This window comes from Vombatus ursinus, unplaced genomic scaffold, assembly GCF_900497805.2.
Source record: "Vombatus ursinus unplaced genomic scaffold, bare-nosed wombat genome assembly UNPS02014812.1, whole genome shotgun sequence".
Taxonomy (NCBI): Eukaryota; Metazoa; Chordata; class Mammalia; order Diprotodontia; family Vombatidae; genus Vombatus; species Vombatus ursinus.
Genome location: NW_020954590.1, coordinates 91,899,777 through 91,922,529, shown reverse-complemented (window position 1 = coordinate 91,922,529; position 22,753 = coordinate 91,899,777). Strand labels below are relative to the sequence as shown.

The window sequence follows — 22,753 nt, the reverse complement described above, 5'->3', positions numbered from 1 at the left end:
ACTACAACAATTCAATTACTTTCTGATCTCTCTTAAGTGCTTCTCCCATCAAGGGAAATAGAGATGACAACAAAATCATTGGAAATCATAATTACCTAAATGACGCCAGAGCCAGAAAATGATCTATAATATATATATAATCTAGACAAATATAATATATATATATAATCTAGACAAAACAAGAGTCTTGAATGGGGGATGTATAAGCCCCCAATTCAGCAAGCTACAGAGTGCAGCTGTCAAGGCTGTTTTCACCAACTTCTCTTTCTTTATAAAAACAAACCCTACTCCTTTGTTCTCTACTGCTGAATTGAGAATGGGAGTCAGGGAAGAAAGATAGAGATGAGTGCCATTAGAGACTATTACAAGGAGGGTTAGCCTTCATTTACCTTGGCTATTCGAAAACAGATCAGGTTTTCCTGTGCCATTTTCCTTAGCCATCTCTAAATATTGCACCAGTCACTTCAAGAACTTCTCAAGAGAAGTATATTTCATTTTCTCTAGAGATGTATATGGGGAACTAGAATTGTGTTCTCTTGTTTCTAGTTTTTTATCAAACTTTGCTGCAGACATTTTTATAAGTATTGAATGATGAATATGACATAGTGTCAGCTTTAAATATTTCCCTGTTTCTTGAGTTTCATGTACTTAGTCAACAGTCTTTACCACTGGAGTTATTTCATGGGATCCTCCAAACTGTCCTTTATTGAATTTGCTGGACTTCTCCATCCCTAGAATGTGGATCTGGGAAGAATGGAGTACCTGGACTAGTTAAACTTTAAAACTGATTATGGCTGTTACTTCTTGATTACAGAAAGGGGATAGCTTTATAATGTCTAAAGTTTAACTAATTTGCCCGGAATAAGGTTTTCTGGGATTTGGTAGATAGCTTTGCTCTCATGACAAAAGGTAATGGACACCATATGACACGCAATGACTCAGGTGGTCCCAGGGAGGTAGAAGGCAATGGCTTAGCGCTTCTGCGGACAACTTCCTGAGGTCTTAGATTGTCAGGGAAACTGTTAGAGGCTGGACTCAAACTTTAGAGTCCTGAGAAAATAGATATGGTGCTATGATGTTCCTGAGGACTTCTGTTCTATGATGTTCCTGAGGATTTAACAGACCCAAGAATATGAGATGATTCTATGACCTTAAACAGAATTTGACTCTAAGTCAAATATAACACCTGAGGAGGTTCTGGGAATATGAAACCACAGTCCTTAAGAGATCTGTTATTTACATAACTTCAAATTCTACTCTGGATAAAGAGCTTGTAGGGAGAAAAAAAAAAGTCTGGTTATTAGTGATAGCCAGCATGCAATGGTTCCAAGACAGTCCTGCTTTTTCTTCACTGGTGGTAACCTTCTCTAGTCAAGCCACACAATTTTTCAAACAATTAAAAAAATGAACAGTGTCATCCTAATGCAAATATTGCAAAAATAAATAAGATAGTCTTTGACCTCAGGGAACTTATACTGTATTAAATATTCAATGCCCAAGTTCTACATCTTATAAAGAAACTAATAAGCCAGGCAAATAACTTCAGACTTATGAAAACAGAGGAGAGTCTACAAATTAAATCTTATTCCAAAGCATCATTTCTTTTTAGCCCTAACCTATGATTTCACTCGTATAGGGAACTCCTGATGAGAAAACTCTTATTAATTCAGGCCTGTGCCTGCTCTACAGTTTATGGTCTTAGAAAGTTGCTAAGGTAACAGACAAAATAATTTAAGAGGCAGTCTGCTATGATGGAGAGAAAAGCCTTGGTTCAAGTCATATCTCTCACACAGAGGGTGTGAGGGTCACTCAACCAGTGACCCTCTGCAAGTCACTCAACCACTCAATGACCCCAGGTAACCCTCTAAGGATCTGTACATAGCAGAGACTTAATAAATGTTGTAACATGGATTAGTGAATAATAGTTAATATACATTTAAAATCCAAGAGAAACCTTAAAGTAGATTCATATATGGAGAGGACAAAGAAAGCTGCCCTATCTTGCTGCTGAAAAATCAGGCACATGGTTCCATTGGAAGACAATTACACTGTGTATTAGTCCACATCTTGGTTTTGCCTTGCACATAGTAGGCACGTATTAAATGTTTATTGAATTGTATTGAATTCAAATAATGAATTTTTTGCTCTCCAACTACCATGCACTTGAAAATCCTGCCTGACCTTTGACTTGAAAGGGCTAAGGATACAAGTAGATTCCTGTTCGACACAAAGGTGTAGGCAGAATTTTTAGACTTGGCCCATTTGAAATCAAGTCTGCATTTTATTCTTAGCCAAAATGCCTCACTGATTTCCCACTGGATACAGATGAAGGAAAAGGGTGTTTCCTTTCTGAAAAGTTGGTTTTTAACCACACCTTATGTCTGGCACTATACCTTTGGCAACTATACCAAACAAAAGTGAGGTCTGAGTTTGGGGCAGGCTTTTATTTTAGATCATAATTTAAATTAAATAGCGATGTTGATGGTTTACATATATGTTTAGTTAAAATGAAAAATAAAATGAAGAGAAAGGGAGAATCATTGAAGTCTCATGCATGTTTGTAGCCTTAGGATATTTTAGGAATGCCTATTATTTCCTGAATAGATTGTAGGAGCCTTGAAAGAATCACTAGAAAGTAAATAATTTTTTAGAGGCTATGAAAGAAGCCAGGATGAGAGACAGTAAAATAATGAGCCAGTGGCAAGGAAATGGGTTTCATCCCCTAAAAACTTGTTAACTAAAAGGATATAAGTACAGATGAGCCAGCAGCATTCAAATATATGCAGTATATATAAAATCATGGGGTTGAGTTGGATTGAATGAGTGACACTATGGCTTTTTAAGTTGACTCTTCATATGATACAGTGGAAAAACCACGAGGCTTAGAGCCAGTGGTCTGGTCCTGACTGTGGGTGACCTTAAACAAATAACTTTATCTGTTCAAATATCTACTTTCTCATCTGTATAATCTATGTATTGATTCTTCATTTTTCAAATGATTGAGTTACATGAAACAATTTTAATGCTCCTTCTAGCTCTTAAATATTGTTCCACTCCTTCATTCATGCTTGCTTGCATGCATTCACCAAGTATTTATTAAGTGCCTACTATGCACCAAGAACCATGATAGGTACTAGGGAGACAAAGACAAAACAGTCCCTTTTCTTATGGAAACTTACATTCTATTGGGGAACACACACACACACACACACACACACACACACACGTAAACCAGGTATTTGAAGAGGGAGAAGAAAAAGAGGGAGTGCCTGTCAGGTTTCTTTAATTGGACAATAACGACTCTTCTATTCCTCATAATATGTCATGTGAAGAAAATGGAGTGTGAGCAACACTTCCATGGCTTACGTAAAAGAATGTGGAAAGGACAAGTAATGTTGGGTACAGAGAACAACAAGTGGGCCAACTTTGTTAGATTATAAAGAGTGTGAGGGGGAACATTATGGAATCTGAGAATGGGAATGAACCTCTTTTGCCTTCTAGTTTAACTGATACATGAAGAAATCTCTACTATAACACACCTAACAACTGGTCATTCTGCCTCCACTTGAAGACCTCAAAAGATGTTTTTATGACTTTCAACTATTCTTTTTTTGAGACTGATCAATGAACTCCTTAGTACTAAATCCTTCTCTTTTCTTATCTTCCTTGATCTCTTTGTTCACTGGTTCTTTTTGAAATGGATTCTTTGGCTTCTATGAATCTTCTACCTGTTTTCCTCTTACTCCTCTGACTTCTGGTCTTTAATACATAATTTCAGTCTACTGCATACAGACATACCTCTTTTTATTGAGCTTTGCTTTACTGCATTTTTAAATATATATATATTTTTTAACAAACTGAAGGTTTGTGGCAACCTTGTGTCAAGCAAGTCTATCGGTGCCATTTTCCCAATAGCGTGTGCTCACATCATGCCTCTGTGTCACATTTTGGTGATTCTCGAGATATTTCAAACTTTTTCATTATTATTATATCTGTTATGGTCATTTGTGATCAGTGATCTTAGATATTACTATCATAATAGTTTTGGAATGCCATGAACCATGTTCCATATAAGACAGCAAACTTAAACAATAAATGTTGTGTGTGTTCTGACTGCTCTCTCTCCCTCTCCTCAGGCCTCCCTATTCTTTGAGACACAACAATATTGAAATTAGGCCAATTAATAACCCTACAACGTCCTCCATGTGTTCAAGTGAAAGGAAGAATCAACCAATGCAGAAAACTTCATTGTTGTCTTATTTTTAGAAAATGCCATAGTCACCCCAAACTTCAGCAATCACTACCACCTTGATCAGTCAGTAGCCATCAACATCGAGACAAGACCCTCCACCAGCAAAAAGATTACAACTGGCTGAAGGCTCAGATGATATTTAGAAGTTTTTAGCAATAAAAAAATTTTAAATTAAAGCATGTACTTTTAAAAGACATAATACCATTATGCACTTAATAGACTACAGCATAGTATAAACATAACTTATACATGCACTGGGAAACAAAAAAATTTGTGTGATTCACTCTATTATGAGACTCACTTTATTGTAGTGGTCTGGAACCAAACCCACAATATCTCTGAGGAACATCTGCATACTTTAAAAATCCATATTGCCTCATTTATCTAAGTTTTATATTCCCAACCTAGATTGGAGTTCATGGAGAATGGGAGAGAGCATGTCTTTTTTTTTTATCTCATTATTCTCATCTTTTTGATGGAAGTCAGCTAGAAATGGTATAGGGACAAGTCACTATTCCACTATTATTCTTTTATAATCAATGTTCTGCAGACAATTGCACAGGAGGGTAAAATATTTCCTTTTTATGATTGGAAAAAGTATTAGTAAATAAGCTCATTTTCTGTGGATTCAATTATTATCATCACATACATGAATAACTCACATTTACAAGGTTAAGAACTTTTGACACTTCCCTGAAAGGGATAGGAAAGTGTAGAGCATTTAACATATTATGTGTATATATAATATATATAACATATCATATATAATGCAATATAATTTTCATGTGTTGGATGATTTATCACACTAAATTTTTTAGAAAATGAGGCATAAGGAATTAGAGGAATGAAGATTACCCTGTAGGAAGAGAGTTTTCGGGGCCTAATAGCAATACCTATTATGTTTAAGGCACCATTCTAGATTCTGGAGGGTTCAAAAACAAAATGAAACAGAAAGTTCCTCCCTTCAAGGAACTTATATTAGGAGGTACAAATGTAAACTACTATGTATGTTCATTATAATATGAGGAGGGAGAAAGCATAAAAAAAGAAGGTCAGGAAAAGTTTCCCATGGGAAGTGATACAAGATCTATTACAGGGCTTCTTCCACTTTTTCCACTTGTGACCCCTTTTCACCTTTCAGCAGTGTTCAGTGGACATTGAGTGGCTTGAGGGCCTGCACAGTGCAAAGTACCCGTTCTTCGTGTTCAAAACCAAGGCTGTAGTGAATGCAACATGGGCAAATTCTGCCAGAAACACCTTGGATTCATTATATGTTTGATTTTTAATTGATTTTTGTTCAGAAACCTTTTGCTGTTGCCAAAGAACGGCTGATCTATACCTTGAAGGAAGATAGAGATTCTAGAAGGAAGACAGAGCTGCCTGGAGGAGCAAATTCCATGCCTGGGGTAGGGAGGGGTCCATTTAAAGGTACAGTAAGAGAGATAGAGCACTGTGTTCGCTAGAGAGCAGATGACAGAGAGTTATAGGAAATTAACCTTGAAATTTAGATTGGAGTCAAACTCTGGAGGGTTTTAATTGCTAAGCTGAGGAATTTGTGAGGTGAAGAGGATTAAATTAAAATAGTTGACCTGCAATTGGAGAGAAGGGGTGGATGCAAGATATATTGTGAAGGTAGAATCAACAAAACTTTGCAGTTGATTGGGTATGTGGTGTTATTGAGAGTAAAGACTTGAGACAATGTCAAGGTTGTAAATCTGAGTGATTTCTTTTTTTTTTTTGGCTAGGCAATGGGGTTAAGTGACTTGCCCAGGGTCACACAGCTAGTAAGTGTTATGTGTCTGAGGCTGGATTTGAACTCGGGTCCTCCTGAATCTAGGGCCAGTGCTCTATCCACTGTGCCAGCTAGCCACCCTCTTAAAATGAGTGACTTCTGAAGGATGGTGGTGCCCTCAACAGAAACAAACAAGTCCAGAAGCCCATGCTTATGACTTTAGTTCTAAAGTCCTTTAGTTTAATATTATCAAAGGTAGTAAAAATACGGACTAAATCTCCTTACCAATACATACCAAATCTCCTGACAAATATCTCAAAGAATCACAAAATTTCAGCTGTAAAAAGGATCTCAGCTTACATAGGAATGCCTTCTATAACAGCTCCAACATGTAGCCATCTGATTTCTGGTCAAAAACCTCCAGTGAGAGGAAATCCACTATCCTCCCAAACCTATTCTTCTATGAACAGCTCTAATTACTAGGACGTTTTTAGTCACTTGACGCTAAATGCTCTTCTGTAATTTTACCCCACTATTTCTGGTTCTGACCTTGAAGACCAAGCAGAGAAAATCTAATTCCTACTCCACATGAGAATCTCTCAAATGCTTAAATCTTTCTATTGTAACAGCTGCAATTCTTCTCTTCTCCTGGTCATCCCTGAGTGGTCTGGTCTATAATTCTTTCACCATCTTGTCTGCCCTCCTCTGGGAATAATCCAGATTGACAACATCTTTTCTAAAGGGCAGCTGCCATAACTGAACAAAATATTCCAAATGTGGGCTGAATGTTGGGATAGCCATGTTTCCCCAATCCTGGACTTCTACAGTTGATTTCTGAGCTCAGTGAAGAGAATAACTGTGGAGTTAAAGGACCTGGACTCATATCCCTCTTCTGATGATTAACTATACATGTGTGACCTTGGGTAAGCCACCTAACTTCCCTAGGCCTCAAATTTTCCCCTCTGTAAAATGAGGAGGATAGACTAGAAAACCTCTGGAGTCTTTTCCATGCTCTACATCTGTGATCTTATGACCCATGTCTCTTTTTCAATTTCATTTTATTAGAGTTGCCAAACATGTTGGGATTATTACACTGTCATTACAACTCAAAACATTGCCATAATTCTCTTGCTGTGTTAGAATTTAATTGAATTAAATATCACTTAAATGCAGTTGGAAATCATACTTTGTAGATATGGATTTTATCAATGCAATGGTAGTTATTATTACATAATTTGACTAACAGGCATATTTGACGTAAGTTACAGAATGAGCATTAAGTGGACAATCAGAAGAGCTGCATTCTTGCCTTAGTTGCTCACCATATAATCTCGTGCAAGTAATTCAACTGCTCTGTTTCCTCAGTTTCTTTAAAGCATGCAATTATACTTGTTCATTTTTTTTTTACTAACAGAGATGTCATGAGAATGAAATGGAATAAAATGTTTAATAAGTGCTAGTTGACTTTAACTTAATTTAGTGGGCAGCGAGTTCTTGAAAGAAAAGTTATTAAAATATTAAATTGCTACAGCCCCTTGCAAACTTTAGAGAGGGATATAATTGTCAGCTACTCTCTCACTACCACCACCATGATTGCAGTGGTGATGACAAATACTATGATTACTATTGCTTCTGTGGGTCAGTCAACAAGCATTTATTAAGCACCTGCTACGTGCTAGACACTGTGATAAACAATGAGTATATAAAGAGAGGCAAAAATCAGTCTGAGTTCTCAAGGAGCTCATGGTCTAATGGGAAAGACAACATGCAAATTGGGGGTGATTTTAGAAAGAAAGTACTAAGATTAAGAGGGATTAGGAAAGGTTTCTTGGAGAAGGTAGAACTTTAGCTAAGGTTTGGAGGAAGGCCAGGAAGGCAGGAAGTAGCTATCAGGAGGAAGAAAGTTCAAGGCATGAGGACAGTCAGTGAAAATACTCAGCTGGGAGATGAGCCTTGGCTTCTCAGACTTGGAATCTGGGTCAGGTGTGGAAAAAATGGAGACTAGCTCTGATTACAATATGTGAATCTTAACTACTTGCTATGTTGATTATTGTAGTATTGACTAGGATAATCATACACGTTTTACATACTAGGCTGACATTTTTTATAGTTAAATTTTATAGGTGGGGGATTGAGGCTCAGGAAAGTTTGACTGTACCTTTAATTTCATGGTCATACTGAAAGTCAGATTTCACATACTAATAATACACATATTCCTTCTCACGCATGCAACAGAAATCTATTATAACACCTCTCTTTTAGTGCATAGATTGGGGTATTCTGTGACTCAAATCATCTTTGAGACCCAGCTCTGCAGCCTCCTAGCTATGTGTCTTTGGCCAAATCACTTAACTACGGTTATTTAATCTTTAAAAAACAACTTTTATATCCTTTCCATCCCTAAGCTTCCTTATCTTCCACAGTCTCTGAAGTAGGAATAATCTCCTTTGCAACTTGGGGATTTTGGGATTTCATAGCTCTCTGTACGTCTCATGGGATTCAAACCAATTTCCTTTCACTATCAAGATACATGAAATGTTACCTCAATATACTGCTCCTCAATGGGATTGCCAGGCCTGGGAAAGTACTAAGGCACTGAAGCAGATGGGGCTCTGTCTGAATTTTATAGGAACATACATGCAAATTATAGTTAATTTAGAAAGACAATTAGCTTTGGAGACAGAGGACCTGTTTTTAAATCCTGGTTTGCCACTTTAATACCTGAGTGACCTTGAGAGAGTCTTTTAATATGCCTAAGCCTCAGTTTACTCATCTATAAAATGGAGGAATTGAATCAGATGGCCTCTAAATCCTGTATATGTCTATGAGAAGAATTTTTTGTAAATATATTCAAAATTCCTAATTAGGCTTTAAAAAAAAAAGAGATGGACAACAGCAGATCAATAGATTTTTCTTTGAAAGTTAAAAAAAAATAAGTAGCTATATAATACCAGTAGACCTTTATATGTATAAGAATTATAAGAGGAAAATATGGTGAAGATATAATAAATAAAACTCTAGACTATCTTTGAAATAGTCATGTATTATAGCGGAGAGAACACTGGATTTTGAGGCTAAAGGATTAGATTCAAGACCTGGCGTGGCTACTTATTAACTGTGGGATCATGGGCAAGCCCTACCCCGCTTTGGGCTTCAGTTTCCTCATATGTGAAATGAAGGAAATGGACTTGATCTTTAGGGTTCCTTCAAGCTCCAAATATCACGGTTATCAGGGCAGCACCAGGGTTCCCCTGAGTGCTTTAGCCATAGAATTTTTGATTGGAAAGGAATGTTGAAAGTTATTTTCTGTGGTCATCAGGATAATTTAATCTTGACAAGCCCAATGATTTTGATTTGATAAACCAGAAGAATTTACTAAACAATTATTAGGTAATATAGGGAATCTAAAAGTATAAGACCTGCACGATTTGTGTCCCCAAGGACAAGACACTATATAGAAAATCACAGGATTGTAGACTGTGATTTGGAAGGAACCTTAAAGAACATTTAGTTCAGCCTACTTATTTTGCAGATGAGGAAACTGGAACCTACAGAGACTAAGTGAATTGCCCACAAGTCAAAACAATTGTAAGTGGCAGAGCTAGGATTTAATATCAAGGTGGCACAGTGGATACAGTGCTGGGTTTTGAGTCAGGAGGACCCAAGTTCAAATCTGGCCTCAGACACTTACTAGCTGTGTGACCTTGTTCAAGTCACTTAACTTTGTATGCTTCAATTTCCTCATCTGTAAAATGAGCTGGAGAAGGAAATGGCGAGCCATTTAAGTATCTTTGTCAAGAAAACTCCAAAGGGTTCACAAAGAGTTGGACACAGCTAATCGACAAAGCAACCACCACCTTTGATTCTAGTGTTTTTCCCACTTCACAAGAAAGAATACAAGGAAGTGAGTGAGAGCTGAAGGAAGAGCATCTGACCTATGCCTTGAAAAGAGGAGGCATTCATTAGGATATGAAATGGCCCTCTGGGAGGGGGTAGGCAAAGGGCCACAGGTGAAAATATAGGTGATGTTAAAACAAAATGTATGAATAAACATTTGTTTTTAAAAATGGAAGCAGGGAAGACAGAGGAAAGGACATCAGGTAGGTCAACCAATGTGAACATAGGAATGGAAAAGGGAGTGAACACTTTTGCCAGTAAGCAGACTGAGGGTGTGGATGTGGTAAGACTGAGTTCCTTCTGTGAAGTCAGAGCAGCCAGAGCACACAGAAATGTCTATGTGTCACATTGTAGTTTTAACTAGAGCTCAGTGAAGGTCTGGAATCAGGCTGTAGACTTCTAGCCAACAGTTTCCTGGTTTCAGCCAGCTTTTACGGGTATATGTGTTTTTTTATTCACTCTCTGCAGCTGATCATAAAACTGACCTTTACAAATGTACAGTCATTGTTGCATGAGAACATAGATCCTGGAGCCAAACCAGACAACACCTAACAAGCTACATTCTTAACTTCCTTTATGTTATTATATGCAGCTGGATTGATTGTTGAACTCCTTCTAGCATTCTAAACAGACAAATTATTGCTATCTATTGATAACAGTCACTTGAAAAAACCCAAATAAAAAGCATCTTGGTGTCTCAGGAGAGAAAAAAAAGACATGGCATCTATTATATAAATGTGAAACAAAGGCCAGTGGATAGAGTGCAGTGACTGACACATAGTAGGCACTTAATAAGTGCTTATTGACTTCTAGATATTACAAAAACAGATATCCCATATCCAGGAACATCCCCTCTTTGGTAACTTCCACTTAATGAGTCAATATGTCCAAGCCACAACTTGGGTATTGGGTTCCATGCTAGGTACCACATTTTAGGAAGGGCAACCAAAATACTAAGGGGTCTTGAATTCAAGCCAAATGAGGACGAGTCAAATGAAACAGAGATGCTTAGCTTGGGATCTAAGGATCTTTTTTTTTTTTTTGGACTTTTTAAAAAAAATCACATCTCAAAGGTTAGGGGAAAATATTTTTATACAATTTTTAAAAGCTTAATGCTTCTTACAATACTACAAAACACCAAGAAATATCTTAGAGAGGTTACAAAATGGCATTCAATGCAATGTTCCAGGGAATTAGGTAACCCATCGATTACTTTTATTTTTAAACCACAAATACTACAAACAACAATACCATCTCCAAATTAGAGGATACGTATATGTGTGTGTGTGTGTGTGGATCTGGGCAAAGGGATAAGAGTTGTCTTCAATTATATGTGAAGTTCTGTTAGATGAGATAGGTATTCAATTTAGGATTGCATGATCATAAGTTCTTAAAGTTATAAGAGACTTCAGATACCATCTAATCCAAACTCTTCATTCTATACCCTTGGGGCCAGAGAGGTTAAGAGAGCTGCTCATGGTCACATAAGTAGAAAGAGATGAGGAATATATGTACTGAGCTTCTCTGAATATAAATCTGGTGGTCTTTCCCCTGTGACATGTTCTATTTGTTCCCAGAGGGTAGAATTAGAGCAATGAGTAAAAGCTGAAGAGAGATAGATTTACGTGTGACTTCAAAAAAAGTCCTAACAGTTGTAACTATCTAAATGCACAAAGTGTTGGCTTGGGGACCTTGTTGATTTTCCCTCATTGGAAATCTTCAATCAAAGGCTGGATAAACACGTGTCAGGTATGTTGTAGAAAAGACCCTTGTTCACCTTTGGAATGAACCAAATGCCTCTAAAATCCTTTCCAGAATTTTAGAACCCTAGAATTTCAGCGCTGGAAGGGACCTCAGTGTCAGTCTAGTCCAAATAATACTTCAAAAAGGATCCTCTCTACAACACACTTAGCCATTACTTGAAAACTCACTAGCTGTGTGACTCTGGGCAAGTCACTTAACCCCAATAGCCTTCACCAAAAAAAAAAAAAGAAAGAAAGAAAGAAAGAAAGAAAGAAAGAAAGAAAGAAAGAAACAAGCTAATTCTGAGATCCTAGAATTCTAGAAAAATGGAAAGTATATTCAGAATCACTCCAGTTGCTGTGTAGGAAATCCCAAAGCCAGTTCCATAGAACCTGAAATCCACAGGAAAATCTGGGAAAATTGCATCCTAAAATTCAAGAAAGAAAATAGGGCTTATCTCACCTTTGCAGAGGTGGGGTGGGATAGCGGAGAAAGTATGGGCTTTTCCAGTCCTGCTGGGTAACTTATTTAATCTTTATGAGCCATAATTCCCTTATCTATAAAATAATGAAAGTTTGAATAGATGGCCTTTTGATTGCTCCTTCCAACTCTAAATCTAGACTACCGTAAGCTCGAATCAATTTTAACCCTCATTTTGTTCTTAACTAGTTATGTTACCTTGAACAAATTTCCTCTCCTCCTCATTTACAAGATAAAGACAAAATAATATTAAAGATCCCTCTGAGCTTTGACATTCTATTACATCAGAAGGGGATTTTGTTACAAAATGGACTTTTCTATGTATATTTAAGTGCTAAAAAAAGTTCACTGTTCTGTTGTGACTGATTGATGAGAATTCAAACCCAGAAGCCTCCAAGGTAGATTCAGGATTATAGAGGTGATGCAAACACATATGTGCATATTGTCTGAACTACTTTTCCTGTCCCATTGCTTCTATGCTGTTGAAGCAGTCTGGGATCAGTGCCAAGTACCTCGGGATTCTAGCACATTTTAATTCCTTATTGGTTTTTTCAAGAATGGAAATGACAGGTAGGGTGGTGTAGATAACATGATATGGCTTCCTGTCTACTAAACAGCCCCCAGGTGGCCAGGCATCAGGGGACCTATATTAATGAGTCAAGGGATTATCTCTCATGGGATTAGCAGGGAAGAGAATGGGGCTGATGCTGTCAATTTCTCCTCCATACAAGAGCAAGTACCAACATGGAGAACAGGGGTGGCTGAGTTGCTGCCAATAACATGTCCCTTGCATGAAGACAGCATGTTAGGAGGAGGAGGTGGAGGGGAAACAAGACATAAACCAGCTGTAAACACAGAAGCCAAGAGAATAAATCCCTGAAAGTCCCCAGCCAAAATCATCTCCTTGAAACACAATAATGCATAGCTGTCCCAGGTTTCTTCTTTTTGAGAGTGATTTAATACCAGAAATAAAAATTTCCCAGAAAAGATGTTCTCTCAAAATTCAGCTAGCTACAGGGTGGGATACAATCATCAGAAACCACAAAAGAAAATTTCTTGCAAAATTGGACGGGGGGATAGGGTTTGTGTCTTAGGGTTTAAATGATACCCCAGCTAAGGCTTGAGTGGTGCTGGGAAATTTACTGAAGTTCTGCATAGTTTCTGACCCTACAAAACTGGTTGAGCAATGACTTGTTAGAGGCAGTGGTTAGATCTACAACAGCCAATTCCTTGCAGAGATTTCTGCAGCTCTGATGTGTCATTAGGAATTACTGGCTTGAGGCAATTTGGGTATATTCTTCAGGTCTTCAGTTCAGCAGATAAAGCTGAAGCATAATCCTGGCCCATTTCAGAAGTCCTGCAAGGATAACCTACATGCAGTCCCACCTGCCATCTCTTTGCTATGCAGAGTTGGGACTTTACAAAGGAAACATCGATAATGCTTTACTACTTTCACTGAAATTGAATTTGTACTAATCTGTGATGAAATAAAACAAGCAGAGGGAAATTTTTATTGAGAGATAAATTGAAGCAGTTTATAGGATAAAAACAAGAGTAGAAAGAAATTATAAAAGAGCAAAATGAATTTTACAACAGAGTTAACATTCAGCTGGCTAGTGGAAAGGTGATGGCAGAACACCACTGTTTGGTTTAAAACCACAGCTGGGCTTTAGGGTACATATTAAAATTTCAGCACCAGGCATATGGAGACATTTGCAGAATTACATGCTGCAATATAGGTACTGTACCTTGTTTTCAAACGATGATAATGCTTACCACTTAGTATACTAAAATGGTAACAAGAACATGAATCTGCATGAGATGTATTTAACACAGCACATTACAAACTCCTGAATAACAGTAAATTACTATTCTTGCAGAAGTTGGCTCATAAAACAAAAATTCTATTGTCTGATACTGAGGAGAGCATTTAAGGTTGAGTGTTAAGTGATTTCTTTAAAAAGCAATCTTACTAGAGAATTATAGAAACCAAATAAAATAGGGCCTTATTCTGTACAACAGGATACTAAGAGGGGTACCTTTCTCTCCCCACCCCAGAGGCCCTGGATACCTACTAAGGGAATATGGGTTCCAGTCTTGGTTCTGTTACCATGTAGCTATGTGTTGCTGGGCAGATAGTTTTGTCTTTTTCAATCCTTTCTTTCCTTTGTGAAATGAAGGTTGGGGTGGGATATCTAAGATTCCTCTCAGCTTAAAAATTCTATAAAACTATTAATTATCAAAAGGAATATTTGAAGGTCTCAAACTCAAAGCACTGACTAGGTCAAAGACTTCATCTAAATTACCTGAAAATTAAGACCTATGGTCTAAAAGAACTCCATGTGGTCTGAGTTTCCCTCCCCTTTCCCTGAGGGGATCTATTTCAGCTTCAGAACTCTAACTGACTTCAAAGAGAGGCAGGCTTGTGTGCAAGAGACATGTAGTCATAGAGAGCAGGATGAGAATGCAATTGATTATTTATGTGTATTCAGTAAGAGAAATGACTCATAACAAGTATGCAATGAATGCAGCCATTTTAATGGGGATCAAATTGCATACATATTGACACCAAACTCGCTTGTATTCTTAGTCACTGCTGCTTTTTGTATGGTGATTGGTGTGATGGGGCAGAGTACCTGAAAACACACAGGTGATCTGGAGTTCTTTTAACCTCCACAATAATGCAGTGTAACTCTTGTAAAAAATATTCCTGACACTTGCAGGGACACTCCTTTGAGTGTGTTAGCTTTTCAGCCTTGGAATCTGGATCAGGCTTGGCAAAAATGGAGATTAATTCTGATTACAACATAGCCTTTTAGCTAGTGAAACTTTATGATCATTTCTCACCTTGCTGAGAGTATCATGTAGGATGGAGGCTCCTTGATGGTAGAGATGGTATCACTTTTGTAACTGTAAATCTAGCACCTAGTAAAGTGCCTGGAACATAGAGGACACTTGCAAATACTCGTTGATTAAACTTGGTTAGAGTAGCTCTATGCCAATCCATCATGGCGAACCCATCTCATTAGTTCTTACTATCACTTTAACAGTACATCTGGGTACTCTTGATCCAATGATAAAATGTATTTCACCAACAGTATTCTTTTCCTAAGGTTAGTGTGGCAAGGGAATAGAATGCTGTACTTGGAGTTAGTAGGACCTGTGTTCAAATCCTGCCTGTGACACTTATTCTGTGAAATTTCTTAAACTCTTGCCACTCTAAGAAATTCTCTAAGACTGAAAGTTTCAGAGCAGTTGCTGGTCTGCTTTGGTAAGAAAGGGTTTCTTCATCATCACTTCCCTACACCAATGAAATCATAGATTCAAATCACGCACAAGAATAATCCTTTTCATGTATTCTCTGGAAATTTAGGCACCAGTGATCACTTTTATTTCTTTCTCCTTTCTACAATTGACAGCTATGTTTGCCCACCTTATCTCACAGAAAAATGTGATGCTGCTTTTGTAATATGATATCACTTGCCGGGTATGATTATATGATTGTGCATAATGTGCCTATGAAATCTTTTAAATAAAAAAATCACATATGAAGTTTGCTAGAGATAATGCTATATAACTACAAATGTTAGACTAAGAATTCTTAACTGGGGTGAAGGTGTTCATATGCTTGTTTAAAAAATAATCTTGATAACTAGATTTCAATGTAATTGGTTTCCTTTGTAATCCTATGTATTTTATTTAGTCAATTTAAAAACATTATTCTGTAGTTATTTAGACAGACCTAAATAATCAGAGAAATAATATTTGCTCATGAGTAAGTGGAGCCAATAGAAATGATAATAATATCTAAATTAATTCAAAATACCAAGGGATTACTTTACAGAACTTTATAGAAAAAATGATAATGAAATTCATCTGGAGGAGCAAAAATGGGAAGAAAAGAGGACTAGCAGCACTGGATCTCAAACAATACTATAGAGAATGAATTGCCAAAACAATTTGGTACTGGCTAAAAAAGAGATCAACCAGTGGAAAAGATTAGGTACATAGCCTACAGAAACAAATGAACCTAGTAGCCTAGTGTTCAATAAATACAAAAACCCCAGGTATGGGAGTAAGGATTCACTATTTTATAAACACTGCTCAGAAAACTGGATAGTAGTATGGCAGAAATTAGGAGAAGATTAACATCTCAAATCTTATGATAAGATAAACTCCAAATAGATAAGAGACCTGGACGTAAAAGGTCACAGCATAAACAAATCAGAGGAACAACAGAGAAATTACTTTTCAGATCTATGTACAGGAGAAGACTAAACAAAGAATAGAGAAGATAAAATGGACAGTTTTGATTACAAAAATTTTAAAAGTTTTGCATAAACAAATTCAATATAGCCATGATTAGAAGGGAAGCAATTGACTAGGAAAAAATCTTTGCAGCACGATTCTCTGAGGAAGGTCTCATTTCCAAGATATGTAAGAGACTGATTTAAATTGGTAAGAATAAGAGCCATACACCAATTGATAAATGGTGAAAGAATATGAACAGATAGTCCTCAAAGGAAGAAATCCAAGCTAGCTATTATGAAAAATGTAACAAATCATTAATTAGGGAAATGAAAATTAAAACAGTTATGGTGTCCTACCTCATATCCATCAGACTGGAAAGGCTGACAAAAAAATATGTTGTAGGGGTTGCAATGAAACAGATACACTGTTTGGGTTGTGAATCGGTCTAGTAATTCTGGAAAAGCAATTTGGGATTATGCCCCAAAAGTTATGAAACTGTGCACTGAACCAGTGATATCACTCCTAGGCTTATGCCATCAAAGGGATTAAAAAAAGCAAAAAAGGTCATGTATGTACAAAAATATTTATAGTAGTTCTTTTTGTGGTGGCAAAGAACTAGAAATTAAGGGTGTGCCCATAAAATGGGGAATAGTTGAACAAAATATGGTATATGACCATAATGGAACACTATTGTGCTGTAAGAAATGAAGAAAGACATTTTCTGAGAAATCTTGGAAGACATTCATGAAGAAATGGACTGCAGTGAAAAGAACCAAGATAATAATTTATACTATAACATCAATATTGTAAAAACAAATGATTCTGGAAGACTTAAGACCTCTGATCCACATAATGTTCAACCAAGATTCCAGAGGACTGATGATGAAGAATGTTGCCTACCTCCTGAAGGAGAGATGATGGACTAATATGCAGAATGAAAAACACATTTCTGGACTGTGGCCAATATGGGAATTTATTTTGCTTGACTATGCAATTTGTTACAAGGGTTTTAAATTTCTTTGTTTCTTTTTTTCCCCAGTGAATGGGGTGCGGGGTGGGGGGGGGAGAAGAGAGGTGAGGGGGAAAAATAAATGATTGATAATAGAAAAAATTTTAAAATGTATTTAAAAAAGAATTAAAAACATTATTCTGAGAAAGGTTGCAGAGGCTTTGCCAGATTGCCGAAGAGAAATACAAAATACAAAAAGGGTTAAAAACCCCTGAATTAGAGTTTCCTTATTTTTAAGCTTATTTTGGGGGTGGAGGAAGAGGATGAAGTCTTCATTTTCCTTACCATCAAGCACTATTGAATACAAATTTTATTTCTTTGCACTCACCTGTCCAGGCTGTTCACAGGCTGTTTGGTACCGTGCTTGCTGGCAAAGTTCTTTGACCCTCTCGTATTTGGGTAGGTGATTTGACTGTTGGGCATTCTTGCTAGGTTCTTCCTTCTTGCGCAGGAATTTGCTTTGATACGAAGGGACAAGCATTAGACAGGTGCTCTTCCCCACTTGCCATGATCCATGCCCACCCTACAACCTCACTTCTTAACAAGAGGAGGGAACTTAATTAAGAGAAAGCTCTCTGAAAGAGGGGGTACTGCCAAATTCAGCATTTGGTGAGCTGCTTGGATGAAAACTATCACTCAAGAGTCACCAAGAAACTTTCTGGGATGTCAAAGCTGCTACTAGAGTCACCCTTTTCAAACAGTAGCAGTTTTTAAAAGCTTTATCCATTCAAAGTGCTTAGTTTTAGAGGCTATAAAGCTAGCGCAGCTAATAATCATTGAATGCCTTTAGCTGTGAGAATTGATGTTATGACGAAGGGCAAAGCATGGAATCAAATGGGCAGAAATCAGTGGTTTTATAAAGAAATCTCCATTGCCTTTTGGAATTTATTCTAGTTATCAAAAGTGTAATTCAAAAAAACAAAACCTGGGAGATTGGAGATGGGGCTTTGAGTGCAACTGAAGAGGTAAACATGGATTTGGTTATATTATAAAAGCAATTTGAGGATCATGATCAGAAAGGTTGATTCATTTTTTTTTAACAAAGTGCTATAGGTAAAAAAAAAAGTTCAAATCAAAACAGGTTAAGGCCCCATATTATGAGCATTCATTGTTGAAAATTCAGATGCAGGAAGGCTGTAATGAGGGATCCAACTTGCCTTGTTGGTCAGCAGAGAAGGATTAGAAACTGTCTGACCTTGTGACTAGGAATTACAAAATCTGCAGGCTTGCTGAGTGAAAATGAAAAAAAAGCACCCAAGAGGTAGATTTGACCACTAAGAATGTTTTCCATCAGTACCCCAAAGCCAATAATTACCCTCTTTCCACTAGGAATGTATCACGCCAAATTTTGGTCTTTTTGTTTGTTCGAAACCTGAAAGCAAAACAATAATATTTACTGCTGGCATCTGGAAGCCTTTTCATATGGAGTTATATTAACAGTTTATTTAAAGAAGCACCTCTCACTTCATATGGACCATTAACTATAACTTTACAAATGTACTATTCACATACAGCTTAGAAATTCCAAGTTTGTGGTGATCTTGATGGAAAGAGCTTGTTTTGCTAGAGTTTTTCTCTGTGCCATGGTGGGTTGGCTCAAATGTACACTGAGACTGGCTGTAGGGAAGGATAATGACCCACCTGTTACCTGGTTTTTCTAGGTCCAGCAGTTTGAGGACTGACTTGCCATCCACATCAGGAGGAGTGTCGAGCCCAGCAATATCCAGGATGGTGGGAGCCAGGTCAATGTTCAGCACAATCTGAGACACTCTGCAAGGGAATAGTTAGATGAGAAAGCCATTCACCTCCCATCAAGAGGGCATGCAATTTAGGGTGCTTTTCTAGGAGCAGAGCAGTATTAGTAGTTTAAGGTTATATAGTGCTTTACATCAGAGGCATAAAACTCCCAGGTGATTGAGTCCAGAGCCTGAATAAAATGCAGTTGGGAAATATTTTACAAAATAAATAAAAATACAATACAACATAACAATGGTCATTTTTTAGTAAATAAATAATGGTAGTTTGTTGTTTTCTAAGTCACTATGCAGCCTGCAGAGATCAGTTTGCATCTGAGGTCAACACCACCACTTTACACATATTCTTTCATTTGGTCCTTACAACAGCCATGTGAAATCATGAAGGATTGACTTTTATCTATCCAGAGGCTTTTTTTTTTGACCCCATTATGACCAATGAGATGTATTTATGAAGCATTTGGCTAGGGTGAGGATTGCACTCTGTAGCTGTGGAACAGAGCAAAGCTAACTGACCCATAAAGGGATCAAAACTGGAGATCATGGCCTCATTAACACCACTGTATAATGGAGTTAGCAGCCTAGCCAAGGTCAGGCATATGGCTTTCGCAGGATGTGCACTGCCTTCCCAAAATTCTTTGAGTCAAAGGCTTTTCCTGCAGACCTAGGGTTTTCAAAACAGAGCTTCCAGATTCTGTCAAAAGGCGACTAAAGGCTTTCAAAGTTGAATATTATCTTCTACTCTATCTCTCAAACAGATTTTCTAAGATTCACTTTTAAGAAAAACCAGGGTGCTTACAATTGTTTCAGGACATACCTCTGCATTCTCAAAACACAACCATTGAAATCCACAACCCTTAAGGGATGCAGCATGACATAGTAGAATGAGCATCGGATTTGCTGTCACAAGACCTTTCTATGCCTTTATTCCCTCATCCTAACTGCATTTACTGTACGATTTGGACAAGCCACCAAACTTCCCTGGGCTTTAGTTCCCACAGCTCTTAAATTGACCAGATGGCCCATCTGAGGCCTCTTGGGTCACTTCTTCAGCTCTAGGCTGATGATTTCATGATTTGCAAAATGAGGGGACTATATTGGATTACCCTTGGTGCTTTTTTCAGCTCATTTTATAGATGGGGAGATGGGAACAGAGACACTATGGCTCACTCAAGGTTATATATCTAGTTAATGGAAAGGATAGCATTTAAGTATATACTAGATGCTTAATAAATATTTACTGACAACTTAAGGCCATGTCTTCTGTTTTCTACTCAATGATTATTTCCATTAGACTGCATTGTGTTGTTCAAATATATATATATGTGTTTGAGTGTGTGTGTGTGTGTGTGTGTGTGTGTGTATTACCCTACACTTCAAGAAACTGGGAAGAGGTTAATGTGAAATCAAACAAGTGAGAGGTTGTTGCTACTTAAAAACAGTCATGAATCCTTCTCCTAAAGAATCCTTTCCCTTCCAAATTCTTTATTTACCTACCAGACCAAGAGGTGTGAGTTCTTGTTATGCAAAGATGGACTATTAATAATGTTCTTTTTTCTCTGTCTTTGAGTTATTTTGAATGTGACGGTAAAAAAAAAACAAACCCTTTATCCCTATCTTTTAAGTTGTTTAATCTGAAGATACTGTTTCCCAATCAAAGGAAATTAAAACTGAGATTTTTATTAACCAAAGTTATTGAATTGCTTTTTGCTTGATAACTTGTGTCATAAACAGAAGAGTACATACATTGATCCTGGTTCTACACTTGGTCCACGAATAAAGAAAGGAACACGGATATCGAAGTCATATGGCATGGATTTCCCCTTGACCAATCCAAACTGCCCAATATGGTACCCATGGTCTGCAGTGTAAATGATGTAGGTGTTATCCAGTTCTCCAGTTTCCACAAGCATATTATATAGCTGAAATACATCACAGGGAAAAGAAGAAATGAAATGGAATGGTATAACATGACATCTGGAGGATTTTACTACAATTGTCCCTGCTTAACCCCTCTTTAAAAAAATTCCTTTTCAATATGAGTTTAACGATCATTAGACAATACAAGCATTTTAATATACAAAGAAGAGCACAAAAGGGAATATGTGGAACCATCAACTTCTGTCACATGTACTTTAATATTTTTCTAAAACTTATCATGTTACAGTGCAAAGATTGTTTCTAAAAGGTTGAGTAGGGGGATGGGAAAAAAAAAAAACTATGATTTCATTGGTAGAGGAACCTCCCAAAGAGGAAAAGCCCTCTATTAATGCATAAAGGCATTTGCTCTATGACTTACAGCCTTAGAGAATTGTCTAGACGTATTAAGTGACTTGTGTAGGGAAACATAATGTTTGTCAGAGGCAAGATATAAACCTAGGTCTTTCTGATTATGGCTTGCTCTCTAAAAGGCTGATGTCTTATTTTTTTTTGTTTTCAAATTATTTTTTCCCCCAATTAAATGTGAAAATGATTTTTAACCTTCTTTTTTAAAATTTTGAGTCCCAAATTCTCTCCCTTCCTTCACTCCTTTCTGAGCTGGTAAGCAATTTGATATAGGTTATATATGCACATCATTAAAAACATATTTCCATATTCATCATGTTGTGAAAGAAAACATACACCCCCCAAAAAAAACCCTATAAAAATGAAAAGGTGAAAAATAGTATGCTTCAATTTGATGCTTCAATCAGCTGTTTCCCTGGAGGTGGATAGCTTTTTCCATCATGAGTCCTTTGGTATTGTCTTGGATCATTGTATTGCTGAGAATAGCTAAGTCATTCATTCACAGTTCTTCGCACAATGTTGCTCTTACTGTGTACAATGATCTCCTGGTTCTGTTCACTTCACTTTGCATCAGTTCATGTAAGTCTTTCCAGGTTTTTCTGGAATCACTGTGTTCATCATTTCTTATAGCACAATTGTAATTCATCTTACAGCACAATTATAATTCATCACACTCTTACACCATGACTTGTTTAGCCATCTCCCAATCGATGGGCATCCCCTCAATTTCTAATTCTTTGCCACCACAAAAAGAGCTGCTACAAATATTTTAGAACATATAGAGCCCTCCCCTTTTTTTTTGATCTCTTTGGGATACAGATCTAGCAGTGGGAGTGCTGGATCAAAGGGTACAAACATTTTATAGCCCTTTAGGCACAGTTCCAAATTGCTCTCTAAAATGGTTAGATCAGTTTATAACTCCACCAGCAGTGCATTTTCCTACACCCCTTCAACATAGATTATTTTCTTTTTCTATCACAGCCAATCTGAAATGTAGGAGGTTGTACCTCAGATTTGTTTTGATTTTCATTTCTCTAATCAATTGTGATTTAGAGCATTTTTTCATATGACTATAGATAGCTTTGATTTCTCTATCTGGAAAGTCCCTGTTCATATCCTTTGACCATTTATCAATTGAAGAATGATGTATTCTTATAAATTTGACTCAGTTCTACATATATGACAAATGAGGCCCTTATCAGAGACACTTGCTGTAAAATCCACCCTCCCCCCAGCTTTCTGCTTCCCTTCTAATCTTAGTTGCATTGGTTTTGACTGTGCAAAATCTTTGTATTTAATATAATCAAAATTATCCATTTTACATCCTGTAATGCTCTCTATCTTTTGTT

General features: G+C 37.1%; 1 protein-coding gene across 6 annotated transcripts in view; it reads right to left on the bottom strand.

The window, feature by feature from the left end:
- The window catches only part of LOC114053873 (extracellular sulfatase Sulf-1), a 287,381-nt gene that overhangs the window by 27,049 nt on the left and 237,579 nt on the right, over nt 1–22,753 (bottom strand). For all 6 annotated transcript variants that reach the window (XM_027876980.1, XM_027876979.1, XM_027876977.1 and 3 more), the window contains exons 9-12: nt 20,865–21,040; nt 19,006–19,134; nt 18,680–18,736; nt 17,693–17,822 (exon numbers count right to left, since the gene is read on the bottom strand). In XM_027876980.1, the coding sequence (XP_027732781.1) occupies nt 17,693–17,822; nt 18,680–18,736; nt 19,006–19,134; nt 20,865–21,040 (492 nt within the window). The remainder of the gene's footprint in view (nt 1–17,692; nt 17,823–18,679; nt 18,737–19,005; nt 19,135–20,864; nt 21,041–22,753) is intronic.